Consider the following 21,860-nt stretch of genomic DNA (forward strand, 5'->3'; position numbering starts at 1 on the left):
TTTGCAGCACTAATTATTGATTATCATTTGTTAAAAGCTTACTGCACAACGTATACTACATATACGCTCACTGGCCACTTTATTACGTACACCTTACTAGTACCACCAGATTGGACCCCTTTTGCGTTCGGAACTGCCTTAATCCTTCGTGGCACAGATTTAACAAGATACTAAAGCTTTTTAGAGATTTTGGTCCATATTGACATGATAGCCTCATGCAGTTGCTGCAGATTTATCAGCTGCACATCCATGATACGAATCTCCTGTTCCACCACATCCCAAAGGTGCTCTATTGGATTGAGCCATGGTGACTTTAGTGGCCATTTGAGTACAGCAAACTCATTGTCAAGTTCAAGAAATTAGTCTGAGATGATTCGCGCTTTATGACATGGCGTGTTATCCTGCTGGAAATATCCATCAGAAGATGGGTGCACTGTGGTCATAAAGGGATGGACAAGTGGTTATTTGTGTTACTGTTGCCTTTCTATCAGCTTGAACCAGTCTGGGCATTCTCCTCTGACCATCAACTAGGTATTTGTGCCCACAGAGCTGCCGCTCACTGGATATTTTTTCTTTTTGGACCATTCTCTGTAAACCCTAGAGATGGTAGTGCGTGAAAATCCCAGCAAATCAGCAGTTTCTGAAATACTCAGACCAGCCCGTCTGGCACCAACCACCATGCCATGTTCAAAGTCACTTTAATCACCTTCCTTCCCGATTCTGAAGCTCGGTTTGATCTGCAGCAGATCATAATGAACATGTCTACATGCCTAAATACATTGAGTTGCTGCATTGTGATTGGCTGATTAGAAATTTGCGTTAACAAGCAGTTGGACAGGTGTACCTAATAAAGTGGCCGGTGAGTGTACAGTGTTATAAAACACAGTGAACAAACACACATAATAAAAAACATTATTACTACACTTTTACTATAGTAAAACCATAGTTAATTTTTGTAAGGTCAAAATAGAAGCTTGCTTTTGCCATATAACAAAGGCAACTGTGGCGTTTTCATTGATAGGATTTAAATCTCATGATTGTCTTTTTCTTTGCAATTCAGAGAATTTGTCACAATTGCAATTTCTCTTATTTCTGAATTTCCGTTTAGCAAATCTGATTTTTTTTTTCCGAAGACTTTCAAGAATTGAGGGAATTGTTTAGACCAGGGGTGTCCAAACTCTGTCCTGGAGGTTCAGGGTCCTGCTCTAACCTGCAAGGACGTTTCTAGAAAGCATGGTAAGAGCTTGATTAGCTAGCCCAGGTGTGTCTGATTGGGGTTGGACCTAAACTTTGCAGGACACCGGCTTTGTGTAGTTTTGTATTGCAATTCTGCCTTTTTGTCCTCAGAACTGCAACTTTAACTCATTGCAGTTTTGAGTTTATTTGCTTTTCTCTAATTCTAGTTCATAACTCAAATTTTGCTAAATACAATTCAAAACATTTGGCAATTCTAATTTAAAAAATGTTAGAATAGCCTAGAAATGTTTATAACTTGCAACTGTCAGATAAAACATTTAATAATATCTGACAACATTTTTGACAATGAGGTGGAGTGCTTTATGAACTCCACTTTTGTTTTCCTACATCAAACCTTTCACTGAATTGCATTAAATTTACTAGTGTTGGTAATTGTAATAGCAGTGCTTATATTAGTAAACACCAACTGAATAGCAGGAAAAACAAACACACAAAAAATATATATCAATTCAAGTTTATTTATCATTAACTCAGTATAACCAGTGACTTTGTAGCAATGAGTGCTGTACATGCAGTTCCTCACTCAGTTACTTTAGTGTAGATAAAACACTGATCACGGCAATTAAAAATAAATAAATCACTGCAAAATAAAGAGAATAAAAGTCCTTTGGCCTTGCAATGGCACAATTTCTCCAAAATAAAAAAGCTGCAAACGAATAAACACCCTTGTGGATTGTACCTGACTGAAAATACTGAGAATGTACATCATCTTCAGGCCCTACAAGTTGTCTTCTCCCTACGGTTCATCCACAGCCTAATACTATAATACTTTTCTACAGCTAAACGTGTTCCTCCGTAATATGCCAGGAAAATAAGTCCAATATTACACATTTCTCCATTTAAAGTTTCACTACAATCACTCGTGCTAACAGCAAGTCACAGACACTTGAGAAAGAATGAACACATTTTGCATAAAACAATCTTGTGTGGTCGTTTGCAAAAATTACACAAGTGCCCTTCAGAGAAAAAACGAAACAAAATCTACAGACTCAGTGAGAATCTACTATCAGCACCATTGGTTGTCCACTTCAATTGTAAAACCCACAGGTTTCTAGTTAGCTAGCTTCCTGAAAAACCATATTGAGAACTCATATCGTTTGACTAATTCAAGTAACAGGTACAATGGAGCCAGTGAACGTAAGACTTCATGTAGTGCCATCATCGATTGTTCAGAAGCTTTGCCTATGACCTTACAAAGACAGATAGAATATAAATACATTAATGCCATGTGTATCATGTCATCATCAAAGGCATGTCTTTAGCTTTGCTCCAGCGCTTTATTAATACTCCTCTGACCACATCCTAAAGCACACTGTATGTGGAGAGATTACCATACATGATTCGATCAACTCAAAATGCCAAAATATTAATGCTTAGCACTCATTAAAAATCATTAGTTGTTTAGTACTACTAATAGTTTAGCTAGCATTGTCCATACTGTCAGTTCTAAGTTTTTTTTACATGAGGTCATGGGTTAAAAACATGTCTGGGTCACATTTAACACCAGAATTAAGACTTATCCACAAATATTAAAGGGATATTTCACCCAAAATGAAAAATCTGTGATCATTTACTCATGCTTTACTCATTTCAAACGTTTGTGTGTTTATATATTGAACCAAAAAAAGAAGATATTTTGAAGTACGCAGTAAACAAGTAACCATTTATTTCCATTGTTTTTTTTCTACTATGGAAGTCAATGGTTACCTGTTTTCAGCATTCTTCAAAATATCTTCTATTGTGTTCAGCAGAAGAAAGAAACTCAAAGGTTTGGGACTACTTAAGGGGGAATAAATAGTGAGTTCACTGTCATTACAGGCTAAACTATCCCTTTAAAATGTAATACAGCAAGTTTTAGCTTACAATTAAAAGTCATTGCAATCGAATGAATCAAAATAAAGCAAACCTGTAATGTAGAAATTAGAGCTGCACGATTAATCGGAAAAAGATCGCGATCTCGATTCGACCCCCTAGACGATTTTAATCCAGCATTTCTACGATTCTGCCATACATATTGTCCATTTTAGAAGTTTTTTACATGAGGTCATGGGTTAAAACATGTCTAGGTCACATTTAACACCAGAATTAACACTTATATTTAGCATATGTTATTTTCCTAATTTTTCACAAATATTAAAGGGATATTTCACCCAAAAACAAAAAATCTGTCATTATTTACTCATACTTTACTCGTTTCAGACATTTATGAGTTTATATGTTGAACAAAATAGAAGATATTTTGAAGTAGGCAGGAAACCTGTAACCATTGACTTCCATTGTTTTTTCTACTCTGGAAGTCAATGGTTACCTGTTTTCAGCATTCTTCAAAATATCTTCTACTGTGTTCAGCAGAAGAAAGAAACTCAAAGGTTTGGGACTACTTAAGGGGGAATAAATAGTGAGTTCACTGTCATTACAGGCTGAACTATCCCTTTAAAATGTAATACAGCAAGCTTTAACTTACAATTAAAAGTCATTGCAATCGAATGAATCAAAATAAAGCAAACCTGTAATGTAGAAATTAGAGCTGCACGATTAATCGGAAAAAGATCGCGATCTCGATTCAACCCCCTAGACGATTTTAATCCAGCATTTACGATTCTGCCATACATATTGTCAGGTTTAGAAGTTTTTTTTACATGAAGTCATGGGTTAAAACATGTCTAGGTCACATTTAACACCAGAATTAACACTTATATTTAGCATATGTTATTTTCCTAATTTTTCACAAATATTAAAGGGATATTTCACCCAAAAACAAAAAATCTGTCATTATTTACTCCTACTTTACTCGTTTCAGACATTTATGAGTTTATATGTTGAAAACAATAGAAGATATTTTGAAGTAGGCAGGAAACCAGTAACCATTGACTTTCATTGTTTTTTCTACTATGGAAGTCAATGGTTACCTGTTTTCAGCATTCTTCAAAATATCTTCTACTGTGTTCAGCAGAAGAAAGAAACTCAAAGGTTTGGGACTACTTAAGGGGGAATAAATAGTGAGTTCACTGTCATTACAGGCTGAACTATCCCTTTAAAATGTAATACAGCAAGTTTTAGCTTACAATTAAAAGTCATTGCAATCAAAATAAAGCAAACCTGTAATGTAGAAATTAAAGCTGCACGATTAATCGGAAAAATATCGCGATCTCTATTCAACCCCCTAGACGATTTTAATCCAGCATTTCTACGATTCTGCCATACATATTGTCAGTTTTAGAAGTTTTTAACATGAGGTCATGGGTTAAAACATGTCATGGTCACATTTAACACCAGAATTAACACTTATATTTAGCATATGTTATTTTCCTAATTTTTCACAAATATTAAAGGGATATTTCACCCAAAAACAAAAAATCTGTCATTATTTACTCCTACTTTACTCTTTCAAACCTTTGAGTTTATATGTTGAACACAATAGAAGATATTTTGAAGTAGGTAGGAAACCAGTAACCACTGACTTCCATTGTATTTGTTTTTCCTACTATGGAAGTCAATGGTTACCTGTTTTCAGCTTTTCAAAATATCTTCTTTTGTGTTCAACAAAAGAAAGAAACTGGTGTGAGTAAATAGTGAGTTCACTGTCATTACAGGCTGAACTATCCCTTTAAAATGTAATTCAGCAAGTTTTAGCTTACAATTAATAATCATTGCAATCAAACAAATCAAAATAAAGCAAACCTGTAATGTAGAAATAATACAAAAATATATCAAATTACAGCAGAAGAATGTATATGCGTGCCAGATTCTCTTGAAAACGTAGTGATATTAGCAGAACAGTATAGAAATTCTCTCTTTTTCAGAGTGGAAATATGACCTGGATGTGTTTCGAGTCAGCATAATACAAGTATTGTAATCAGCGTAACAAACAAGACGGGTTAAAGTAGTGGAAAATCCCTTTTAAACATTTTGGTTTGAACCGACGGCTTGTCCTCACGTCAGGCAAAAAAAAAAAAAAACACAATTGAATACTTCTCAAGAGTAAACTGAAACCAAAAGAACACTGTATTCTTGGGTAACTCGACACGTGAAAGTCTCCTGAAGACAATGTGAGGTAGAGGACTGTACCGAGCTGGAACAGGCAGCAGTGATAGAGCGGGTACCATGTCAGGTGGCGTGGCAGTGACGGTGATTTTAAAAATGGAACCGAGATCACACCTCTCCAAAATTGGTGTGGCCTGTCTCCTTAGCATGTTCCCTCGCCTCCTTCTGCCCTACCAGGCCAGTCTGGCACACCATACAGCGCAAAGCAAACCGGTTTACATCTGTAAACTGACGTTTCCTCCGTGCTTCGTCTGCTAGTTCCAGCGCTTGAGCTAAAATAACATCATCTATGGTGGAGAACACAGTCTGTGCAGGGACATCAGAACCAGGCAACACCTTCTGAAGCGGATCGTAATGAATCCCGTCATAAATAAGCAGCACTCGCTTGGTGTACCCAGCATCCTCGCCGAATCGATCCACGCGTACCGTTTGAGTGTCCACGACGCAGATTTCACATTGGTAGAACTTGGAGAGGATGGAAACTTCAATGGCCCCTCCCCACGTGTCATCTCGACGGATCCACGCGCAGTATTCTTCATTGGTTTTTCCCAAAACGGCTTCTGAATAAGCGGTGGGGTCGCTGGCTACTATTTGGGCGATGAGACCACGCATTTCGGACGTGCAGGCCGGGTCGTACACGCCGCCTTCCATTACATAGTTCACACTAGTAAACAAACAGGAGTTGTCGGCGGGCACTACGCGGCGCTCAACGACTGGGGTCACTTCAAAGCTGGGCCCTTTGGTCACAGCGGGTTGCACTGGGGGTTTGGGTTTGTTCTTCTCCTCCTCTACAATCAACGTGTCTCCTGGAGTAATAAACAAAAACTGATGAGGGAAACGATCAAAAATAAATGTAAATGAATTGGGCTGCTCCATTATGGGAAGAATCATGATTACCATTACTTTGGTCATACCTGTAATCACGATTGTTTTAAATAATTATCAGTGGGCTGTATGTCCAAAAGGTTTTGGAGAAGGAATATAGTGTACTGTCACTTTAAAAGCCATGCAGATCTGTTTATGTTTTCCTTTTCACATGCCATTTCATCCTTAAGTCTATATGTTCAGTTATTGCTTCATAACAAACGAGGGTTAATCACCAAGCGCCACATTTGTGCATGTATTTGATCACCTTAAAATGACTACATGCGTGTTCTGTTTGTCTCTGAGGCTGAGCGCGCATACACAACAGCATGCGTTCTCTTTCAAGCTTTTAAAAACATGAATAAATCCAATACACATTCAGAAATAAAGCACATTTCATGCTGCAAATGTCACATTACAGTACAAGCGTTTACTAATTTTCATGTGAAACTGAGCTTTGCAGAGGAACAAATACCGACTGCTGGAAAAGGGTGTAAGATAAGACGCAATAATCGTTTTATCTTGATTAATGTTTTTCATAATCGCTGAAAGCCAAAATCTAAATCGAGCCTAAAATGAACGGCTTTAATAATGGATAGTTTACCCCAAAATGAAAATTCTGTAATCATTTGCACATCCTTCACTCGTTACAAACCAGATTAAGTTCATTTGTTTTGTCACAAAAAGAAGATAATTCTAAGAATGTTGGAAACCTGTAGCCATTAGCCGCGTTTCCACTATCGCGCCTAAAGCGAGCGAGCCAGGGCGAGCCAAGGCCAGTCGCGTTTCCACTATCACTTCCGGGGCGTAATCGGACCAAAGCGGGGCTTCCTTGGGGCCAGCGTCCGGCCTTTTTCGGCCCGCCGAATACCTTGGGCCAAGGAGGGCCAACTGGGGCTTCGGGGCGGGGTTACGTACAAAGGCGGAGTTTTCCTGTCAGGTAAAGAGGAGACAAGATGCTTTCTTCCCTTACATTTGTTTTGCTATCGCGCTTGATCAACTCACTAAGAAGAAGAAAAAAAGAATATCTGTGTTCGAAGTAAATGCCGCCGAACTTGAATGTCCTTATCCAGGGATCGCTGTCTGGCCTTACACCAACAGACCACAAACAGTAAAAAAACAATCGCTTCGGTGTTCTCCATCTTCCAGCTCTCGTAGTGATGCCAGGTTGTGTTTGTGGTTATAATTTGAGTTTTTTTGTTCCCGCTGAAGTGGGCGGGTTGTGTGACGTTTGATTCGGGGGACGTTCTGGGGGCGGTGTTTGCGTGACGCGCTGCGAGCAACTAGCCCGACAGTGGAAACACGACATGATTTCGGCCTCATTTCTCAACCTCCCGGGCTATTGGCCCGGCCTGGCCCGATTAAAGCCCTGGCTCGCACTGGCCCGATAGTGGAAATGCGGCTATTGACTTATATAGTGTTTGTTTTTCCTAGTATGAATGTCATAGTATAAAAACTAGCTTCTTTTGTGTTTAACAGAATGAAAAAAACTCTGGTTTAGAACAGGTCAAGGGTGAGTAATTGATTTTTGGGTGAACTATCCCTTTAACACAGAATTAAAGTAATAGTTCAACCAATAAAATAAGTGTAAGACAGCTTTACCTCTCTGTATATTAGAACATTTCAGGTTAAATATTTTGTTCTGAGCAAAAAAATAATTATGATTATCTATTTTAATCTTGATTTACAGAACAATTATTGTATATATTAGGGCTGTGCAATTAATCGAAAATCCGGTTTCGATTTTGGCTTCTAACGATTATGAAAAACCATTAATTGAGGTAAACGATTATTGCAGCATGTACCGCCCCCTTTCCATTTGTTGCTCCGCAAAGCTCAGTTCCACGTAAAAATGACAAAGCATGTACTGTAATGTATCGTTTGCAGCATGGGATGCGCTTCATTCATTGATGCACGTTCGAATCATTCATATTTTTAAAAGCACGAAAGAGATCGCATGCTGTTGTGTGTGTGCGGACCACGTTTAGCCTCGGACAGGCTCGGAGACGAGCAGAGCACACACATCTAACGCGATCTTAATGTGAGCGCTTTAATGGTCAAATACATACACATTTGTGTCACAGCGCGGTGTTTGGTGATTATTCATATTAACCCTCATTTGTGTAATAAGCAAACAATTGAGAATCAAAAGACATGTGAAAGAGAAACCATACCAGAGCTGCACTATTCTTAAAGTGACAGCACACAATATTCCTGCTGCCGCCTGTTTTTATAATTAATCAAACAACAAAAGGAGAAAATCCCTCACTGAAAGACTTTTGTAGCTAAAGTTTTTTTCTTACAGTGAAGATGCTTAAAGCACAGTTCAAACATAACAGATTTAATAACTCCTTTCTAATAACTGATTTATTCCTGCTATGATGACAGTACATTATATTTTACTAGATATTTTCAAGATACTAGTATTCATCTTAAAGTGCGATTCAAAGGCTTTGTATAACAGTAGTTTCTTCTGCAAACAATCAAAAATATATGTTGCTTAAATGGGATAATAATATTGAGCTATTAAAATAGGTTTCAAAATATTTAAACCTGCTTTTATTCTAGCCGAAATAAAACAAATACGACTTTCCCTAGAAGAAAAAATATTATAGGAAATACTGTGAAAAATTTCTCTGTTAAACATCATTTGGGAAATATTTATATATAAAAAAAATTCACAGAAGAGCGAATAATTTTGACTTCAACTAATAATCGTTTTGAATAATCGTGATTACAATTAAGACCAAAATAATCGTGATTATGATTTTTCCCATAATCGAGCAGCCCTAGTATATATTTTAATAAGAACAGATCAGAATATGTCCATTGTTTCATTTTTAGCATGAATTTTTGCATTTATTTGGTAAACTGAAGAAAGAGATTATTATTATTTCATTCATAGTTTTACATTTTTTAATTTTTAAAATGTTATCATTAAATGAAAACAACATTCAACGACACCAAGCATTAAATTAGACACTTGCTATGTAGAAGAAATCATTCATTCATTTTCGTTTCATCTTAGTCCCTTCATTAATCCAGGGTCGCCACAGCGGAATGAACCAACTTATCCAGCATATGTTTTACGCAGCGGATGCCCTTCCAACTCATCCGCAACTAAGCCGCAACTCATCACTGGAAAACATCCACACACACTCAATTACACTCATACACTACGGATAATTTAGCCTACCCAATTCACCTACACCACATGTCTTTGGAAACCAGAGCACCCGGAGGAAACCCACGCCAACACGGGGAGAACATGCAAACTCCGTACAGAAATGCCAACTGATCCAGCCAGGGCTTAAACCAGCGACCTCATTCTGTGAGGTGATTGTGCTACCCACTGCGCCACCGTACTGCCCACTCAGACGAGATCGTGCATGGCCAGGGTGTATAATAAATCATTTGGTAAATTTATTTTGATGCGAACAAACACCAAAATGTCTTTGACCCGTGTATTTGCTTTTGTCTTTCATTGGAACATATTTAGAAAAGTTTCTCATTTGCTCACTAATAGATTCTCCGCCATAAATGGATATAAATTTAGATTTAAAATGTTTTTTTTGACTCTCAAAGTGCCAGTAGATGTTGAACTGCATTATATGCCTAAAAATCCTCTTTAATGTTCTCCTGATGAGTAAACATTACTTATATGGATGGCTTTAGAGTGGTTACATCTTCAGCAGATTTTTATTTTTGTCAGAACTATTCCTTTAACACAGTGTTTCTCAACCACGTTCCTGGAGGACCACCAACACTGCATGTTTTGGATGTCTCCTTTGCCTGTCACACTCATTACAGGTCTCCAGTCTCTGCCAATGGGCTACTGATCTGAATCAGATGGGTTTGATTAGGGAGACATTGAAAATGTGCAGAGGAACATGGTTGAGAAACACTGCTTTAACACATTTCAAATAGATCATAGGTCTCAAACTGGATTCCTGGAGGGCCACAGCTCTGCACAGTTTTGCTCCAACGCTAAAGAAACACAGCTGATCCAAATAATCAAGGTGTTCAAGACTACTGGAGACTATTAAGAAGGTGTGAGTTGGAGGTGGTTGGAGCTAAACTATGCAGAGCTGCGGCCCTCCAGGACTTTAAGACTACTGAAATACATCAAGTGTAGTGATTATGCTGTGCAAAGCAAAGTCAAACCTGATTTGATAGGGTAGTCTTTGAGGTGGGCTTCACCGTTGCGTAGATCCAGGCTGGATGGTGGATAGCCGACCATGATCTTCTGTACATCACATGGTATCCCTGTCAGCTCCTCGATCTTATCTTTAAGTTCCTGAACACAAGATTGGTGTGTAAGGCCCTGCATCAGATGGGTCCCATTCTTAGCTTTGCAACGTAGACGCAGCATCCTGTACCTGTTCACTGAAACACAAAACAGATTCAAGATTCAGAATCAAGTTTATTTGATGAACAACATTCAAACAGCGCAAATGCTGAAATCTAGATTATTTAAAGGGCACCTATTTTACTCCTTTTCCAACATGTAAGATACGCCTTTGGTGTCTCCAGAACGTGTCTGTGTAGTTTCAGTTTAAAATATCCATCAGATTATTTACTATAGCCTCCAAAATCTGCCCATGAAAATGAGCTGCTTCCTCCCACCCACCGTTCCTGTGTGCGTGTCTGCTTCTTATGCGTTACACTAGAGAACCAGCACAGTGACAGAGACGGACTGAGATGAAGCTGAAATCCAGCTTATTAGTCAAAAATACCAAGTAAGTTTATTTGATGTATTTGTGGTGCAGTTTATTCAAGCCTTTCTGAAATGATGAGTCACACACAAATGCCGTTTGCAGTACACACACACACACACATATTAGCGTTTACTGGTGCCGTGCGGCTGTGGTGATTATAGCGGTTAAGAATTAGATGACGATTTTACTGTCTTTATATATGTTTCTTTATTTAACCAGATAAAAAACCCATTTGCAGTACACACACATTAGCATTTACTGGCACCATGTGGCCGTGGTGATTATAGCGGTTAAGAATTAGATGTCGATTTTACTGTCTTTATTACAAACAGGCTGTTTTAAAAACGTTTTAAATTTATAAAACTTATAAAAAATCACAGAGAGTTGAAACCGATATTTTAATCCCAGTTTATTTGCAAAAAAATGCTCTGTGGACATGTGTATACATGTAGTTATAGAAACATGGTTCCCTTCAATCAATTCGGTAGGTGGAGAAAACCGCACTCTAGGGTTCATGCACATTTTTACTACAAGAACTCCATGGCTTTTCCAGGACTTTCAAGTCAATTTTCATCACCTAATGTTTCATGTAATGTCTACAAATACATGGTAAATCATAAGCAATGTTTACATTTATTACTGCATATCATAAAACATGCAATAGTTTCAATTTATTTTCATATTTATGTAAAATAGATGATGCTTACACACCACTAATAATGTGAGAGCATGTTTTGGCCAAGAAAAGAAGTAAAAACAACTAACCTCCATTCCAATATACAGATATTTGTCAAACTAATTTTGGATTTTAATAGTTTGTTAAACTAGTAATAGCAGGTAAAACTACTTCTATTATAAAGCTGTGATCACACTGCACTTTTCACTCCAGACTTCCATTCATAGGCATGCGAATGCGGCAGAACAAAAATGCAAGCACGTGCGACAAGTTTTGCATTTCACTGCATACGAAAGTTCAAGCTTGGTGAATTCTCACCTGCGAAATCACATCAGGTGATAATTTAAAATATGAAATTTAAAATATGGAGCAATCGCTCACTTTTATTAATGTCTAATCATATTGTTAAACCCCGCCCCTTTTCGCTGTGCTGTACGACTTTTGCAAGCACAAGCTCTCTAGTGTGAACACAGCTTAAGTCGCTTTGGACAATAATGTCTGCGAAATCACTAAATGTAAATGTAATCTCCATGACTTTTCCAAAACTTTGTGGGTTTTTCCAAAACTTTTCCAGGTCTGGAAAATGCCATGTCAAAACTCCATGACTTTTCCAGGTATTCCAAGACCGTATGAACCCTGGCACTCCTACATCACGTTGGGCCTCAAAATCACTAGGATTTGGGTCCTATTTTAACGTCAGTACATTTAAAAAAAAGACTTGTGTTTATATCACCCCAGTTTGACAGTAGACACACTATACCTACACACAGTTCTCTCCAAGCAGCTTAAGTTGATTTTCATCATAGGTGCCCTTTAAATGTGTAAAGCAGCATTGGATGATAATCAAAAAAATATTACTTATACAGTTTATGAGCAGGTGATAAATCAAATTCATAAAGAAAGAAAGAAATAGACTAAATGGGTTACAAATATATTCTAATATTTTTTAAATATAACAAACATGTTTCAGGGCCACTACAGATAGTAGATTGTGCTGAGCTATTGAGAAAAAAAAAACTACAAAACAAAATTCTCTAGAGCTTAACACAAAACTAAACCAACGAATACATATATAATTAGTATTCATATATAATTAGCAATCATTTTAACCGTATTTTCTTCTTCCCTAAGTAAATGTAGATCGAGTTTAATAATATAACTGCAAATGTTGACAACAACCTAAGCTAGGCTAGCTATTAGCCATGCCACAGATAACGTTACAAAAGCTCAGCTGACATACAATAAAGTAGTTTTAAAATGAACAGATTTTCACTAGAAATGTGTACGCTTAGGGATCAACAGAAATATCATTTTTAATTTAATAAAAATCGCTAAATCACTCACCGCCGAGCGCCTCTTTAAACAACAACAATTGACACTGACCAAGCAAAATCCTGCGCGGTACGTCACACAGCTTGTGTACAACGTCATGAAAACCATGCTTCAATTTTAATATATTAATAGGTCGTTAACATTACATTTCAAGATGTATCATTGGTATATTTAATAAGAAATTAAATGAAATAATTGTACTTTTTAATGTAATGTAGCAGTTCAATAAAATATTAAAGGAAAGCGCTGATTGAAAGCGGTGTATTATCATTGTACAATCACATAACATTTTTAAAAACCATTGCTACTATTATTATGCATTATATGAAGTTGATCGGCGATTTAAAAACAAAATCCACCTTTCTGGGAATCCGCCTTTCTGTTGTGTCTCTCCAAGCCACAAGAGGCAGTACATAAAACCAGCGCGCCATTTATTCTGCGTCATTCTGTTTCCGCAATTGCGCCGCCATTGGAACAACAGCAGCCAACGTGAGATTTTCGTTGCCGCGCCAATAACTATTACACTTAATATCACATCTTGTCACTTTTTGTAATAATATCCGGATATTATTGAGAAGAATGGCGTACAGAGGACAAGGACAGAAGGTTCAAAAGGTCATGGTGCAGCCCATCGTATCCTTTCAGAACATTTACCTGCATTGAGCTCTTCCCATTGTACCGATATGTGCTGTTTCATGAATAATATAATATAGTATGACTTATAGGTAATGTACGTTGTGTTAGCTAACTTTTGAATACTAAGTACGTTTAGCAATGTTTGAGCTGATCATAACAGTGTCCGTCAGTCATACGTTACAAATGAATGAAAAATGTTATATATTGTGTTCATTTATGTGATTTGTTTCCTTAACGAGACTTTCAGAACCTTATTTTCAGATATCTACAGAATGTAAGTACATGTTTTTCAATCTGACATACTCAAGCTTTATATATTAGCATTGTGTGAGATATATAATAATGTTTCACTTCAAAAAACCATCAGATGTATTGTCAATAACTTTGGTTGTTTACATTTACATTCAGTCATTTAGCAGACGCTTTTATTCAAAGCGACTTACAAATGAGGACAAGGAAGCAATTTACACAACTATAAGAGCAGCAGTGAACAAGTGCTATAGACAAGTTTCAGGTGTGTAAAGTCTAAGAAGCTAAGCATTAGTAAATTTTATTTATTTTATTTTTTTTGAGAGAGTACAGTTAGTGGTATAGCCAGAGAGGCAGTTAAGATTAGGAAGGAAAGTGGAGACTAAACAGTTGAGTTTTTTTAGTCGTTTCTTGAAGACAGCAAGTGACTCTGCTGTTCTGATGTAGTTAGGGAGTTCATTCCACCAACTGGGCTGATTGAATGTGAGAGTTCGGGAAAGTGATTTCTTCCCTCTTAGGAATGGAACAACGAGGCGACGTTCATTCACAGAACGCAAGTTTCTGGAGGGCACATACATCTGCAGAAGTGAGAGCAGATACGGAGCAGCAAAGCCAGAGGTCGCTTTATAAGCAAACATCAGAGCTTTGGTTGTTCCTTTTAGTTTTTCCCTCTATGTTTTTTGTTAGTTTTTTCAAACTCAAACTTTTGACTTGGACATTTGGTTTATTGTCATGATTTTAGCTAAAAAGTCTTTAATGTTTTACTAAAGAAAAAATTTAATCTTTGATGGTCTGTGGTTCAAAGCACAGAAATGTTATTTTTTTTATGAAATATCTTTATAACTGCATAATTATGCAGGACTGTCCCCTGTATAGTGCACTCTAAAAACAAAATACTGTGTTGTCATGACAAAACTTTAGGTAAAATATGGACATGCCCATCCATTGGGTTAAAAAGTGACATTTGAATTTCATTTGAAAAAATGAAATTAAAAAAAAAAAAATTTTAAACCACTTGAGACAAAATGCAAGTGAGTTGTTAATTTTCCTGCTTCTTTGCAGCGTTCCCGAATCTCAGTATGGCTGTACGAACAGGTCAACATGCGGATAGAGGGCTGCATCATTGTGAGTAAAGTCTTACATTTACCATTAACACTATAGAGCTTGGAATATGGGCTGGCTGATTAAGCGAAATGAAAACTCAATCATGATTGAGCAAAAGCTACGTTTGTCTGGCACACCTTTTCAGGGAAGCTAAATCTTAAAATTCAAAACTGACAGAATTTATTGCCCGGCCCTACTGTGAATCTTCAATTGAATCAATGAATCAGTATTCAACTGCAAGTCATTATAAAGTGATGAGTATTTATTTCATACAGTAGAAGACAATATTATCAGCCCTCCTGTGAAAATGTGAATTATTTTTGTTGAGCAGAGCACGGAAATGTTCACAATATGTCCTTTATATATTTTTTATTTTGGAAAATGTACATTTATTTTACTTTGAAAGCAAGTAAAGCAATTTTGAAAATAGTTTTAAAGGTTAATATTAATAGCCCCCTTCAGAAATGTATATATTTTTGATTGGCTACAGAACAAACTACTGTTGTCCAGTGATTGCCTGATTACGAATGCTTCATAATCATTGCTTATGAGTAGCACCGGACGATTCTGGCTAAAATGAGAATCATGATTTTTTTATGACTTAAAATCAAGATCACGATTTTCTCAGGATTCTGTAGGTAATATGAGGGTATTATTATTGTTATTTCTCAAACATATGGTAAAATAATATTAGGCCTATGTGTAGGTCTACTGTTGGTTAAAATAAAAAATATAAAAAGCTATATAAAATATGTCCTGTTAATGCACAATAAAGTGATGACATCAGAATACAACTATTCCTAATTCTGAGGTTGAATTACTGTGTTTGAGACATGCATGTTATTTGTCATTGACAACTTTATTAGACCATTTTGTACTGGTAAAATGTGACATTTGTCATTATCAGCTTTCCTTTTGCATTATATTCAGCATTTCATAATCTGCAGTAATTCTACTGACACTGTTAAACATGTATTTTCATGCACAACACTGTGTTTGCTATGAAAGAAAGAAAAAAACGTCAAATGCTTGTCGTAATCATAACTAAATGCGATATGATGTCACTGTAAGATTAATTGATTAACTAAAATGATGTCACTGTAAGAAAAAACACACATACCAATTATACTTTTCGCGCAGCTCCCAAACGATCGCATTGTGCAACAGACTGAACATTATTTACAACTTTATTAGAGGTTATTCACAGCTTGTGCAGGTTCTGTTCACTAAAGTAGGCATCACAGGCGGACACGCGTGTCCTCTCGGTAGTAAACAAACAGCTCGGGGTCAGCTCATGTGGGATTTTTAAAAATCTGTTAGAAAGAAAGTCTCTCTGTTAGTCAGCTAATAGTTTTGCCTTCAGCTGTATATAGGGGAGAGCGGGATGAAAGTACCATTTTTCATACAAACTTAATTTTAAAAGATAATGTTTTTAGCAGAAATATATTTTTGCTGTGGTAACACTCTCAAGTCTATTAAAATCAGGTGTTATTTTGCATCAATGTAGAACAACTCCAATATAACTTCACTTTAAACTAAATTTGCACATTGTTACTTTTGACCCTGTCAGCAGCAGAGATGTATAAAGTACTAGAGACCCAGACTTAAGTAAAAGTACAAGTACTCTATCAAAAAGTGACTTGAGTAGAAGTAAAAGTGCTCTTTAAGCACCATACTTAAGTGGAAGTACTAAAGTATTCAACATTTTTTGTACTTAAGTATTGCAAGTAGTTTATTTCAAAATTTACTACTCAAGTACTGAAAGTAAAAGTACAAGTATTGTGTAATGTAGTTATTAAAGAATGCAGTCAAAAGACATCATATTGTTTTGTTTATTTTAAATCTCTTTTTTGGGGGCACGTCATTAAGCAGAACGAAAAGAAACATGACTTACAATACTGTTTTTCTCTCACGCTTGAACCACAGATCTGACAGATTATAACAACTTTAACACACACCTTTCAAAGTTGTGTGTCACAAAAACAGCCCATAATCCACTCAAAACGCTATTGAAACCCATTTTCGGAGCACAAATTACTGGTTGTAAACGCTGTAAACGAACGTTCTAATTCACTTGATTTTGATTTTATTGTAAAAAAAAGAAAACGTGTATATTACTGTGTTAAATGAAAATCTGAAATATTTTATGGCTTATGGCTATGATTTAGTATTCAAAAATGTTTCATTTTGATTATGTTTTAATTAAATTGGTCTTAAACTTCATATTTTTCATATTTTTACAGTATATTTATACATTCTGATACTTTTACCATAAACCAACATCTCAACCATTTGGTAGAGGCTGATATTTTAGAAATTATGGGATATGTTGGGGGAAAATGTATTGATTGTGTTAACTAGCGACATTAGGAGTTAAGAAATGCAATAAATAAAAAAATTCTATTGGTTTTTTTCTTGGTGTGACAGTTAAATGGTTACTTGTAATAAAATTGTGTCCTTTAATACAGCAGTAATATATATGAACTGTACCCTTAATTTGACCCGCTCAAAGAAAACACTTTCTGAATGTGTCAAACAAAACTCATGCACAGAAGACAGCATGAGCATTTATAGCAAATAAACTAATGTAAATATTCTCCCGACTGCTTTTTAAATGCTGACAGGCGAGGTCTTACACCCCTTTGATTGGTTATTGTCTTCACCTTCTCAACAGAAAGGGCTGCTATCGGCTTTAGAAATGAAAGCGTTGTTCACTGATGGCGGGAAGAACAGCCGCGGTTACAGTCTATGTATGTAAAATACGCGGTTATCACAGGTAATCTATAATAGACACAGTGGAGAAAACTTGCACCTCATACACACCCAGGTCTGGATCCACAAGTATCGCTTTAACAGCCAAGAGGAGATGAACAGTTGAGTCTCACAACATTTCTCTGTAGTAGTGAAAGAGCGGCTCGTGTGCTGTGCCGCCTTCACTCGCCCTCGCGCCTCCGTCCTTCGCCATAGTATTGCGACACCGCACATAGGAGATAAATGACGTCAGTACGTAATAACCCATTATGATCTATTACTGAACCGATATCGACCATTTTGACACCTCTAGTAAAGAGTAACGATGCAGCTCATAAAAAATCTATCGGAGTAAAAGTATTAAACTCATCAAAAATATGTACTTAAGTAAAAGTGGAAGTAGGAGAAAAAAACAATACTCCAGTAAAGTACAGATACTGCCTTTTAGTACTTAAGTACAGTAGTGAAGTAGTTCTACTTCGTTACTATACATCTCTGGTCAGCAGGAACGAAAGTAACACACAGGTGGGTCAAAAGTAACAACAATATTTGTTAGAGTAACTGGCCTAATCTTGTTTATTTTAAACTCTGTCTGTGACCTTGTTAATGTTAACTGCAAACATATTTTGTCCTTTATTTTTACAAAACAAAATTATACTGCATTTCCATTATAAATTTCAGCTCCATCAAATGTTTTAAAAGCTATCCAACATTGCAAAACGTAAAAATTTTCTACAATTTTTGAATATTTTTTTAGTTGTTATTATTAACAATATGCATTAATTTTATAAACATGAGTCAACACTGAAAACTCTTAATGTGGAAGTGAAAAATAAGGCATGGCTATTATCAGTGGGACATAAATAAAAATCGTCCCCACAGGAACTCATGCCATTTAAACCTGATTTACTTTTAAACGGAAAAACTCAGAGATTGCAAACTTAAAGATGTTATTGCACTAAATAACCTGTAGATTGAGCATTACTGTGATGCATGAAAAGAGAAACACAACTTGTAATAAGGAAAAAAAGACCGCTATAATAATTCACTTTTTGCACTTAAGAACAGAAAGTTGGAGCAAACCACGGGACACGCTCCCAAAATCACATGATATTTGGCAGCTTCATCATTGGTTGCATGGTGAATGGGCTGGTTTCAAATGGAAATCCTGGAAATCAAATGTTGTCAGGGCTTTGAAAAATTCGCTCTCCACTAATATTAATATTAACCTGTATAATTACTGCAATATAGTTTAAAATGAGTAACAAACAAACAGCTGCAGGTTTATTGTATTTAAACCTAATGCACAAATGAATGCAGATATTATCAGGGTTCATATGGTCATGGAAAACCTGGAAAAGTCATGGAATTTTGACATGGCATTTTCCAGGCCTGGAAGAGGTTTTAGAAAAGTCATGGAAAACGGAAACAGTTGAAGTCAGAAATATTAGACCCCTGAATTATTAGCCCCCCTGTTTATTTTTATCCCCCAATTTCTGTTTAACGGAGAGTATTTCTTCAACACATTTCTAAACATAATAGTTTTAATAACTCATTTCTAATAACTGATTTATTTTATCTTTCTATGATGACAGTAAATAATAGTTGACTAGATATTTTTCAAGACACTTCTATACAGCTTAAAGTGACATTTAAAGGCTTAACTAGGTTAATTAGTTTAACTAGGCTGGTTAAGGGAATTAGGCAAGTTATTGTATAATGGTTTTTGTGTAGACCAGTGTTTCCCAACCCTGTTCCTGAAGGCACACCAACAGTACTCATTTTCAACCTCTCCCTAATCAAACACACCTGAATCAACTTATCATAAAATCAGAAGAGACTCCAACACCTGAAGTTAATGGGTCAGAAAAGGGAGACATCCAAAATATGTACTGTTGGTGTGCCTCCAGGAACAGGGTTGGGAAACACTGCTGTAGACTATCGGAAAAATATATAGCTCAAAGGGGCTAATAATTTTGACCTTAAAATGGCTTTTAAAAAATTCAAAACTTCTTTTATTTCAGCCAAAATAAAACAAATAAAACTTTCCCCAGAAGGAAAAATATTATCAGACATACTGTGAAAATTTCCTTGCTCTGATAAACATCATGTGGGAAAAATTTTAAAGGAAAAAAATTCAAAGGGGGGCTAATAATTCTGACTTCAGCTGTGTATGTATACTTGAATATAGGTTATTTACTTTTCTCTCCTTGGCCAATCAGATACTCTAAAAATATTAATGCGGTGTAAGCATTATCTAAATCAATTTTACATAGAAATAAATATAAATTGAAACTAAATAGATTGTTCTGTGTTTTACTATATGCTGTAATACATTTGAACATGCGTTGTTTTTCTTTTACCAGGCATGTGTAGACATTAGATGAAACGGGTCAGGAAAATGTACTAAAGTCTTGGAAAAATCTTGGAAAAGTCACGGAATTTTAATAGTAAAAATGTGTATGAACCCTGTGTTATGCAATAATTCTGTGCACAACTGACCATTCAAGTACAATCCAAGGTTTATGTATACATGCTCCGGGTGTGTGTGCCTGTGTGAGTAGCGCATTTAGAAAATATTTGGGGCTTATTATTGCTCTTGATGACTTTTTGACAATATGCCAGCTCTGCCCTTCATTTTCTCATTCACGCTCCTTTTGTAAAAAGAAAATATGAGGCACATTTTATGCATCAATGCAGAGTTTGTCACATTTAGCAGTTCAGCTGTGCCACAAATCTTTAAAAAAGCTCTTTCTTTTCTTTCAAGGGATTTGATGAGTACATGAATTTGGTTTTGGATGACGCAGAGGAGGTTCACATGAAGACCAAAAACAGGAAGCCCCTGGGTAAGTGTGAACTTCACACTTGTGGCGAGTTATGCATGTCAGAGATCACAAAAATAAAACAAATTCTAGAAGAAATTAATAATGAGGGTTTGTTTGTCTTCAACAGGACGGATCATGTTGAAGGGAGACAACATCACATTGCTGCAGAGTGTGTCCAATTGATCCATCTGAATACGATTTGTTTTCTGTTAGTGTTTGTTTTCATTTCTCAATATTTGGATTATTGACTGATACTTCTAATTGTGGAAACCTTTTGTTTATCTAAATCTGCAAAATAAACCCCTTTTTCACTGTTTCAGACTACTGTATTTAGTTTGATTTGGACTTAAAACATGATGTAAATACACAGTATTATGTCGGAACCAACGGTGTAGTGGTTAATGCGTTGACTTATGCACTCTGGTGCTCACGGCAACCTGAGTTTGATTCCCCTCTTGAGGTCCTATGCTGATCCTTCCCCTCTCTTTACTCCCAAAAATAAATTATATACATTACTGGTTTTAAGAAAATTGCTAATTTTCATTACTCAATTAAATTATGCAGCATTTATTAAATGTAAATTTTTAAAAAAATATATTTATTAAAATATTAAATAACGGCTTTCTTATTGTATGTATGGATGTAGCTTCAAGTGAAATTATTACTCCAGTCATTATCGCTTTTATTGCTATTACCATTGATATTAATAATAATTAATATTAGAGTGATTTCTAAATGATCATGTGACTGACGACTGGAGTAGTAAAGCTGAAAAATCACCATTAAAATCACTGGAATAAATGATTAAATCAAATGATAAACTACATTTGAACAGTTTTTTTATAGTTCAGTTTTATGGTTCAATAACACTTTACAATGTGTACTGTATTTTTGATTAAATAAATCAGCCTTGGTGAGCAGGAGAAGCTTATTTTAAAACATTTCAAAATCCTAATGACTCCAAACTTTTGACCGGTAAAGTGTGTGTGTATATGTATATATACATAAACATAAACATACATATATATATATATATATATATATATATATATATATATATATATATATATATATATATATATATATATATATATATATATAAACATAAGCAGTATTGTTTCTGACTGGGAACACTCTTGTGACAGCTTCATTTTGTTAAACAAAAATTTGAGGTTATTGTTTTTTTTTTAGCTATCTTGAGTTCGCCAAAGGTTTAATTCAATTAAAAAAACAGGAAAATATTGTAAAACAGGGAAAATTTAAATCATGTTTTTAAAATCTATTTTAAATTAGTTGCATATTTATCATCAGTTCTTTATTATTCAGTGTCAGATGATCCTTCAGAAATCATAATATGCTGATTTTGAAGTCATGTAACAAACCGTCTTTATTGTAACTTTAGTG

The 21,860-nt window shown here is 35.8% G+C and overlaps 2 protein-coding genes across 2 annotated transcripts; one reads left to right on the forward strand and one right to left on the reverse strand.

The window, feature by feature from the left end:
• Positions 1–1,695: 1,695 nt before the first annotated feature.
• On the reverse strand, positions 1,696–12,948 carry yod1 (YOD1 deubiquitinase). Its single transcript, XM_056468438.1, has 3 exons — positions 12,904–12,948; positions 10,330–10,551; positions 1,696–6,107 (listed from the first exon to the last, which is right to left on the reverse strand). The coding sequence occupies exons 2-3, from the start codon at positions 10,535–10,537 to the stop codon at positions 5,410–5,412; spliced, it is 906 nt and encodes a 301-aa protein (XP_056324413.1). The 5' UTR covers positions 10,538–10,551; positions 12,904–12,948; the 3' UTR covers positions 1,696–5,409.
• Positions 12,949–13,343: 395 nt separating this feature from the next.
• snrpe (small nuclear ribonucleoprotein polypeptide E) lies at positions 13,344–20,770 on the forward strand. The gene is made up of 5 exons (XM_056468825.1): positions 13,344–13,524; positions 13,775–13,801; positions 14,839–14,901; positions 20,399–20,477; positions 20,584–20,770. Exons 1-5 carry the CDS (start codon positions 13,471–13,473, stop codon positions 20,637–20,639), a joined length of 279 nt encoding a protein of 92 aa, XP_056324800.1. The 5' UTR covers positions 13,344–13,470; the 3' UTR covers positions 20,640–20,770.
• Positions 20,771–21,860: the final 1,090 nt, after the last annotated feature.

The sequence above is a fragment of the Danio aesculapii genome, chromosome 11 (genome assembly GCF_903798145.1).
Source record: "Danio aesculapii chromosome 11, fDanAes4.1, whole genome shotgun sequence".
NCBI classification, from domain to species: Eukaryota; Metazoa; Chordata; class Actinopteri; order Cypriniformes; family Danionidae; genus Danio; species Danio aesculapii.